We start from the raw sequence: 10,097 nt of genomic DNA, 5'->3' as shown, positions 1-10,097 counted from the left end.
CTACACAGCCCACAATCCCAAGGCGACCGGCAGCAGCCCCTCCCCCTTGACACCGGGGGCTATTTCTACGGCTTGCACCTCCCGCTTCGCGGGAGATGCTTCGGAATACTGGCGAGGGCAGGACTACATAGCCCGCAATCCCTAAGAGACCGGCAGCAGCCCCTTCCCCTTGAGCAGCCCCTCCTCCACACCTTGCGCCTCCCGCTTCGCAGGAGATGCTTCGGAATATCGGCGAGGGCAGGACTACACAGCCCACAATCCCAAGGAGACCGGCAGCAGCCCCTCTGCCTTGACACCGGAGGCTATTTCCACACCTTGCGCCTCCCGCATTGCGAGAGACGCTTCGGAATACCGGCGATACCGGCGAGGGCAGGACTACACAGCCCACAAGCCCAAGGAGACCGTCGGCAGCAGCAGCCCCTCCCCCTTGACACCGGGGGGATAATACCAGCTGACGCTCCCGTCCCGTGGGACGCGCGCGGGCGTGCGCCAGGTCAAGCCCAGGACAAGAACGGGACCGTCTGTGGCCGGGCTGGGCCACCCCCTTTACATCTGGCTTACGAACTCATAAGGTACTGTACTTATATGTCCACTGGTAGAGGGGCAGCGTAATAGACCATCGTCCGCACCTGAGTAGTGTGGCTGCTCTCTCCCTATTTGCAGGAGTAACTATTCTGTTTGCTTCCATTTTTCTCATTATATTGCATTTGTGTTGCTCCATTTTTTGGCTACGATGGGGAAAAGGAAAACTTTGGAAGGCGGTGGAATTTTGGCTTCTAAGAAAGGAAAAAAAGCCAAAAAAGTGCCCCACTCAGCAATGAACTGCGTGCTAACAAGAATCGAGGAAATAGTAAATGACTGCGAAGCAGTCTTACGCAATGATAGCCCCACAGCTGACAACAGTCCACAGCTGGAAGTCATTGAGACTCCTCCACTGGCTCAAGGGCAATCCACCCCCTCTATGTTCGCTAATCAAATATCCCGCAAGCGCGAAGTGACCATGGGGAAGCCAACCAGCATCACGATGGAAGAAGGCCCTGATTTATTCCCCGCTATTAATAAGACTCTAGTCGAGGAATCTATTAGGGGGCTGGAAGGGGGTCATGCTTTGCCACCCATGGTACCGTGTTCAAATAGGTTTGCACCCCTGAATGTGGAACCTGATGAGGCTGTTACATCTGCATCGGGGTGCCCTGTTGTGCCTAATAGACATCTAGTGGAGACTCAGGTTATCTGTAATTCGTGCAGGCTCTCCATGCCTGCTTTATTGGTAAGAATTACAGAGTTGGAAAAGTTAGTAGAATCCCTGGGTAATAAGGTGGAGGGCCTACTGAGAGGAGGGACCACTACTTCTCCTACTAATATCGAATCCCTCAATCGAGGGACAATTAATACAGCTCTCCCCAGGCGGACAAGCAACATAGCTAAAAAGACCAGCCCTATTCCACCGAGGGGCACTTTCCCTAACCCCCCTCCCACTCTAGACCATTCCTTACGGGGCCCCGTAGTGATAAAGACTACACTCCCCTCTGGTAGATTATATTCTGACTCCGTAAGGCCCAGGGCACCTCCAAGACGTCCCCAGGAACAGGCCCCAACATTGGCTAGGAACTTCCCTCTGGTACCCCCTAACAGAGTCCAGAGTGGGTCACCTCTAGTCCTCGATTCTCAAGGTGGCTCATCCCATCATTACAATAGCAGGGCTACCATATATATGACTAAGGTTCCCAGACTGAACACAGTGGGGGGCTACGAAAGCAGCGAGTCTGTCCATAATAAGGCAATACACTGGCTGAGGTGTAGTGTAGTTCCTATATTCCCAATAGGCTCTGCGCATTGGAATAACATAAACGATAGTATAGACGTAGGACTGAGGTCAACTAGGTCTCTATTGAATATGTTAGACTTAATTATGAATGCCAGCTAGCTCAGAGATCACTAGAAACTTTCTCGAATGTACAAGAAGGGGTTAACCTTCATGAATAGACAAGTAGGGATTAGTTTCTGACAAACGCATAAACATGACAACTTTGCTTCTCCTAGAATGTGGAGGTAATGTCGAGAGTCGCGGAAACAATAGATAGCTATTTTACTCAGTCACTCGTGCATGCTTAGTTTCACCAGAAGTGCAGAGAAACAGGGAGACGGGCATTTTCGATCAAATATGTTATTTATTGAACAGTCTTCTTTCTCATGCAAGAGAAGTTAATTGCTACGATTGCAATACTTGTCATAAAATAGAGTGCGTACAGTAAAAAGAGTTTTATGAAATAATACTGTAAAAGCATGGTATGGTTTCTAAGCCATACGTTACTTAAAACGGATAAAATACATACAATGATAAATAATGACTAAAAGTACTCAACTGGTGCTTCTAAGATATGCCTACCCCAATGTACCTAACCTAAGCCTAGTACGTGGGAAGAAGTATGGGAGGAGCAGCTTTAAGTTAAAATAGTTTCTGCCAAGAATCTAAACCAAGAGTTCTCAAAGGGTCTAATCAGCTCTGTACCTTGTTTAGAATGTGGGAGGTCTTGTATCTCTCCCTCAGGACTCGATCTCCCAGGAACCCACGAGGGTAGCCGGGAAACACTGGAGCTGGATTTCTGGGCAGGAGAAAAGACAGCGTCTCTCTCAGTGCGTCAACAGGGTACGTGTTTGAGGCGATGCCACATCACACCTCAAACAATCGAACATTTTCACTACTCACATGAAGAATGGACCAGCACTCAAATCTCTGGAATTATCCAATTTAATTCAAAGGCAGCATTCCGGAGGACATAAGTTTATACAGATTTTTAAAGAGAGGGAGCCTAGAAAGAGCCCCAATAGCAGGTGTAAGGAATACTTTGAGAGAAAGAAGAGCTTTGTGAGGAGAGGACCATTTCATTCTTGAATTATAATGACAAACATTATAAAGATGTGACAGTTCTTAAATCAATTCATCTATTGTAATCATCCTAAAGTATCAGAACAAATCAGTATGGGGAGTTTATTGCAATCAGAAATACAGTTTTATCTTCTTAACGGAGACTAGAGTAGTTAAGATGGGTGCTAGAAAAGAAAATGAGAACTCTGATACTTGGATTTTTAAGGAAGTGTAAACCTTCCTGGATGAATACAGTTTAAATCAGTAAATGCTGCATTTGAAGTGGGATTCTTAGATATGGGACAATTACAGTCTATCTGTAGTGGTGGCTTGAGTCCCACTGTTATCACATCATATTATCTCATGAGCATATATAAAGTGCACATTCACACCTGAGAGTACTTGGTGCTGAATACCATATGTTTTAGTTATCCAAGTAAATAATACTTATTGTATAGACCTTGGAAGGAATAAAGGCTGAGTGGTCGCACCAGGATTCAGACATATGAGAGAGTGGTCAAACATATTTTCCTCAAGTGGATTACTTAATTTAATAAGCCATCAGACTAATACAATCTGTATGGGTTCTTCAACATACCTATCATTGCAAACATCACGATGGGGACTTGAATAGGATTGTAATCACACATTATCACTGTGGGTACTTAAACATCACTATAATCGCATAATACCTCTGTGAGGACTTGTACATGACTATAATCACTCACTATAACTGTGTGCTATCTCTATGCATCCAATTATTCACACGCTATCTCTGTGGGGACCTGGGCATGTCTGTAATCACACACATTCTCTTTGGCAACTGTAGTAATACTATAGTCACACACCATCTCTGTGTCGACCTCAACATCTCTATAAACACACACTATCTCTGTGGGGACCTGGGAATGTCTATAATAACACACTATGTCCATGGAGACCTGGGCATGTCTATAATAACACACTATCTCTGTGGGGAACTCGCCATCTCTATAACCACACACTATCTCTGTGGGGACCTGGGAATGTCTATAATAACACACTATGTCTGTGGAGACCTGGGCATGTCTATAATAACACACTATCTCTGTGGGGACCTCGCCATCTCTATAATCACACACTATCTCTGTGGGGACTTGGGCATTTCTATAATTACACACTATCTCTGTGGGGACCTCAACATCTCTATAATCACACACTATTTTTGTGGGGACCTGGGGATGTCTATAATCACACACTATCTCTGTGGGGACCTGAGCATGTCTATAATCACACACTATGCCTGTGGGGACCTGGGCATGTCTATGATCACACATTCTCTTTAACAACCATGGTAATACTATAGTCGCAAACAATCTCTGTGGGGACTTCAGCGTTCCTGTATTTACACACAAGCTCTGTTTTGGCTTGATCATCATCAGCTTCGCATTCCCTGTATGGGGCTTTGTGAATACTAATAAGTAGTAAAGTTAGACTTTTGGTCTAAGTTTACATTGTTGAAACTGAAAAGTAGAAAAGTTATATTTTTTGTCTAAGTTTACCATTGTGAATTGGGCCCTATTTTAATGAGGACTTAAACACAATCATCTTCATGAACTATATCTGTGGGGACTTAAACATCGGTATAATAACACACTATCTTTGTGACAGCTTGAAAAAAACTATAATAAAACACTATCTTTGTGTGAACTTGAACATCACTATAAAAACATATCATCTCTGTGGGGACGTGAGCATTGCTGTAATTAAACACAAGCTCTGTTTTGACTTGAAGCACTAGGGGGGCCAGGAGGCACAGGGTTAAGACTGATTTGCATATAGCTGGGTATGAACTGGGGTGACAAAGTGAGCTAAAGAACGATGATGGATTCAACCCAGATCTGTGACTGGGGGTGAGTGACTGAAACATTTCAGCACTCCGTCAGGCCCGGACTGGCCGTTGCAGGCACCGGGCAATCCCCCGGTGGGCCGCAGGGGTGGGGGCCGGTTTGGGGCCCCTGGGGGCCGTTTTTGTTACAGGGCCGTTTTTGCAGCATAGCTGAAAAACGTCCCTGTAATAAAATCGGCCGAAAACCGGCCCTGGCAGAGAGCGCGGCCGCCCCCCTCCCCCCGGGAGGTGGGGAGGGGGGGGCCGGCCGAGCAATTTGCCAGGGCCGGTTGCAGTTCCCAGTCCGGCCCTGCACTCCGTCCATAATCTCCTTGTGTTTGATTTGTTTGTCCTAAGTTGGCAGGGTAGGCCCAGATGTGGGTCCCTTGCTCACTTTGCCACTGGATTCAAGCTAGCCTGGTTGATGAGGGGTGTTACCCTGAAACTGGTCGCAGGATGCTTGTATCCAGTCTCGGGAAGACCTGGCTTGGCAGTTTGGGTTGGACTGTTCCCAATGAGGCACAGGGTCAACACTGATTTGCATATAGCTGGGTCAGAACTGGGGTGGTGAAGTGAGCTAAAGAACAAGGATGGATTCAACCAAGATCCGTGACTTGGAGTGAGTGACTAAAAAGTTTCAGCACTCCGTCCATCATCTCCTTGTGTTTGCTTCGACTTGATCAGCTTAACATTCTCTGTATGGGGCTTTGTGAATATTGAAAAGTAGTAAAGTTAGACTCTTGGTCTGAATTTACCTTTGTGAATCGGGCCCTATTTTAATGAGGATTTAAACACAATTACCTTCATGCACTATCTCTTTGGGGACTTGAACAACACTAATTACACACTATCTCTGTGGGGACTTAAACATCACAATAATAACACACCATCTCAATGGGGACTTGAACATACCTATGATAACACACCATCTTTGTGGGGACTTGAACAACACTGTAATAACACACTATCTCTGTGGGGACTTGAACAACACTGTAATAAAACACTATCTCTGTGGGGACTTGAACATCACTATAATAACACACCTTCTCTATGGGGACTTGAACATCACTATAATAACACACCATCTTTGTGGGGACTTGAACATCTCTATTATAACACACCATCGTTGTGGGGACTTGAACAACACTATAATAACACACTATCACTGCGGGGTCTTGAGCATTCCTATAATTACACACAACCTCTGTGTGGACTTGAACATCATTAGCTTCACACTATTTATAATGGAATTTAAGCTTTGAATGTACACACTATTTCTATGGAGACTTAAACACAATGATCTTCACCTTCTATCTCTGTGGGGACTTGAACATCTATTTTGGCAAAAATGTAAGCAGCTAATTAAGCCCTGGGTTCCACTTGACCATATTCCTTAATTCCATATGTTAATTTCTTTGTGTTAGTTCCCTTATCTCCTAAGATTATATACACTAATAAATATGGTAAATATAGCATTAAGACTCTTTCTTTAAGTATGATATGATATTTTTTGGCACATTAGCATACTCTGTCTTAAATGTATACACCTAGTATATATGCAGCAATTCATATATGAATAGAATATAATGTTGCTTGTGTATATTGTTCATAAAATAAACATTTAGCCATCTGCCTTTGACTGTATTCAATCGCAACTAGTGTTACGGACTAGGTCCCCACAAGGATGGTAGCACATGTTCAAGTCCCCACAAGGATGGTGCTGTGCGCACGATTAAAGAACAATATATTTGCAAATTTGAAGCAGGATCCTGTATCCTGAATTTTTTCTTAACATTTTTCTGTTATTAGTGTATTGTAAAAACATTGGGAAAGGTTAGTCCCCACAAGGCTGGTATTCACACATAGTCCCCACAAGGATGGTAACACGTGTATGTGTGCCTGCTGACAGTCTGTGTGTACTGGCATTTGGCTGGCTGTATGTCTACTGGTATTTTGTTGGCGGTGTATGTGGACTTGTACTTGGCTTGTGGTGTGTGCATGGACTAATGCTTGCTTGATGGTGTGCATATACTGGCGCTTGGCTTGCAGTGTGTTTGGACTAGTGCTTGGCTGACGGTGTGCATGGATGGTGCTTTGCAGGCAATGTGTGTTGATGTTGCTTGGCTGGCGGTGTGCGTGGATGGCGCTTGGCTGGTGGTGTGCACCACAGCAGCAGCTCTTCCACTATGGCAGAGGATCATCACCCCCCAAAAAAGGTCAGGAAAGGAAAAATAAAACAATTTCAAACACTCAATTTATTTGCCTTTTCCAACCCAGTCTATGGCGCAGGGCAAGGTGGGGAGGCTGAGTGGAGTGGCAGATGCACTCACTTCAATGTCCATAGCTATTTGGACAGCTGTCTCAGGTTGGCCAAATCATCATGTGCAGTAAAAGCTCTCTTCAACCCAGCAATGCAGCTGAGAGCAGGCACAGACTCACAATTTATCCTGGAGAGCCAATTAAGGGTGTTCAGGCCAATCTTAATTCTGCTCTCATGTGTGAGTGCTGCTTCAGGATTGACCACAAGACATCTGGGAGCCTGTGCTGCTTGAAGAAGAAGAGAAGAGCATGGCACGGCCAGCTCCAGATACGTTTTATATTTTTATTTTTTATTTTTCCCGCCTGTGACACCTATGCCTGCCCCCTTCGCCAATGCCGCCGTCATTCAACACACTGGCTGTGCCTGGGTGTGCACGAAGAATCTGTGTGGCTTGCGTGGATCCCCCAGTGCATTTTTTACGCCAAACCTCATGTTTAGATAAAATGTAATATTTTCCAGACATTTCTGTGTGAAACCGTTGTGAGATCACTGATGCCAGTACAAATTTCCTAACATTCAGTGTACCCCTTGCTCTATTGATTAAAATGATACCTCCCTTGTGTGGGTGTCCAATGCAGAGCCAGCTTAAAACATATATACAAATATAGTGCTTGGAGGACACTGTACTATCCCCTCAATCTCGATAATTTTTGCCCTTCCCTGTCACTATCTCTTCGCCAACTAACACAGGTAAGGTACCATTTTAATGTGAAAACTGAGAGGAACGCTGGGTGGTAGACAATTTGTGTAGGCACGGCGATCCCTCACAGAAATAAGAGAAAAATTAGATTTTTTTAATCTGAATTTAAGGTTTGCAGGGCAATCTGTGTTGGAAAACATTGGTGGATCCATGCAGATGACAGCTCCTTGGATTCCCTTGGGTGTTGTTTTTCAGAAATACCTGACATATTGTTTTAAAAATATGTACAATACATCATCATACAGCTAGAGGAGTCCATGCTTCAAGGTTAGGAGATCAAGGAACTGATAGGATCATAATTAATCAAAACAAACATTTTGAAGTCTCAGCCGCCATTTTGATTCCCAAAAATATTTAAAACTACAGAGAGGAGTATTCCTTGATATGCAATCTGAAATTTCACCTGCAGTTTTTTATCAGTCTGTGTCCTACTGCACAACACTTATAAACTGCAGATTTATTTCCAGATTATTCCATACAATGTGGGGAACACATTTGGAAAAGCGTGAGTACCCTAAGAAAGGAAGGAAGATTTGAAAAAGGTCAAATAAATGATAAAATGTGACTTGCATGCCAGCGTTTTCACTTAAAAAAGAAAATGAAAAGCATTTTTAAACTATTAGTAGCAGACGTGTGCAACAACTAGAAGGAGGCTGTGAGAGGATTCACATGATCTGTTGAACACAGTCTGCCTTGTATTACAGAAGGACACTAGAGAGACAAGCCAACACAAAGTACAACAAGGGTAAAAATGAGGCCTGTGCAAACGTAACTATGCTGGAGTAATCAGAGTAATTTCAGAAATTACACATTACTCTTGAAATGCGAAATTACTGATGTTACACATTATACTCCAGCTCGAGTAATTAAGAGGAATTTGGGGCAAGATTACTACTGCAGGAGCGCAGGAACAAGGATCTTATAGAGAGCAAAACGTCTGGTGGCTTTGCATTGCCTGTACCATTTAGAGCTATTGTCTTAATGCAAAATCCACCCTCAGGCCCAGTTTAGACACCAGGAAAATAGTGCTAAATGCTGGATTATGCTTCTCGTGTAATTACGCATAATTACGCATAATTATGATAATTGCGAGTAATTGCGCTATGTAGAGTTACTCCAGTTTCGTCAAGCCCTAGTGAAATCCATATATGGGATTATACACTATGTAGTATATTTTCTAACACCATTCTATTGAAGATAATATGACATATCATGCCGGGTGTAGCTCATATCGGTAGAGGTTTGATCTGCCAGTATTTAACCGTTCCTTCAACTGAACATCCAAAGAATGCTTTACTCTATGCAGCAAACTCTCAACAGATATATTTAAAATCTATATTAAATTAAATACATGAAGCTACTGTAAAAAAGTCATGGCAAGCGGCTCAGTGTTATTGTGGTAAGAGACACATAAGACATTGCAGGTGTTTGCAAGATCCCTTACCTTCCAGGGCTTGAGATCCTGATGGAAGCTCCCAGCAGCACCAGCTGTTCCTTCCTTGGAGGGTGATTCAAGCATCTCATGTAAAGCGTGTGCTAGAGCATAGACAGCTGTGTAGACACTGAATGTATGTCTAAAGTTCACAACATCATAGTCAGGCACATCAACACCTTCCAAAGTTTCATTTCCTGAACAAAAAGGGAAATTAAACCCACTCTTATTCCCTCTTCCAGCTGATATACATTCAAAAAACCCTTCCCAGAGGACATCTAAGGGACCAAACTCTGGAAACATATCAGGATTGATACCACGAAGAACATCTTTAAATCCAATGATTTCCCCTTTCTTGATTGAAAATGTTATGATTTTATTAAATGTTTTCCAGGCATCTGTTACAGTAAATATGTTCTCAATAAGGGCTTCACCTGATACAATCCAAACTTTCTGAGGCACATGGTTCCAAAGAGCAAACGCAAAAAAGTGTGCCATTACTGTGCCGGTGTCATACAGAATGATGACCTGAGCGGTGAACCTCTTGAGAGCCCTTGCGATCAGCGACAGTCTGTCGCTATTCACTCCTGTAACTGCAACAGGTAACATATAAAAGAACTCAACACATCCTCCGCTCTCGGTGATCAACGTCATCAGTTGTCGCAAAGCTCTCTCACCGCTGTCAGTCTCTGGAACAAGAATCCCAACCCAGCTCCAGGAAAAATAATTTAACAGCTGAGAAATACCTTCCAGCTGGGAGAGTTCATCGGGAACAGTCCGGTAAAAGGATGGGAATCTCAATTTGTTACTAAAAATAGGATCCATAGCCCCAAAACTAATCTGTAAATGAGAACAAAATATAGAGAAAGCTAGTGAAAACTGTCAACACACACTTGTATGGGCTATGAG

General features: G+C 43.7%; 1 protein-coding gene across 1 annotated transcript in view; it reads right to left on the bottom strand.

Annotated features, from left to right (window-relative positions):
• Positions 1-8,966: 8,966 nt before the first annotated feature.
• The window catches only part of LOC147725849 (extracellular calcium-sensing receptor-like), a 333,094-nt gene continuing 331,963 nt past the window's right edge, over positions 8,967-10,097 (bottom strand). The window contains exons 3-4 of the mRNA XM_086963374.1: positions 9,201-10,028; positions 8,967-9,089 (exon numbers count right to left, since the gene is read on the bottom strand). Of these exons, the coding sequence (XP_086819500.1) occupies positions 8,967-9,089; positions 9,201-10,028 (951 nt within the window). The remainder of the gene's footprint in view (positions 9,090-9,200; positions 10,029-10,097) is intronic.

This window comes from Lissotriton vulgaris, chromosome 3_1 (assembly GCF_964263255.1).
Source record: "Lissotriton vulgaris chromosome 3_1, aLisVul1.2, whole genome shotgun sequence".
Lineage (NCBI taxonomy): Eukaryota > Metazoa > Chordata > Amphibia > Caudata > Salamandridae > Lissotriton > Lissotriton vulgaris.
The sequence above is the reverse complement of the archived record's forward strand: the minus strand, read 5'-3'. Positions and strand labels throughout refer to the sequence as shown.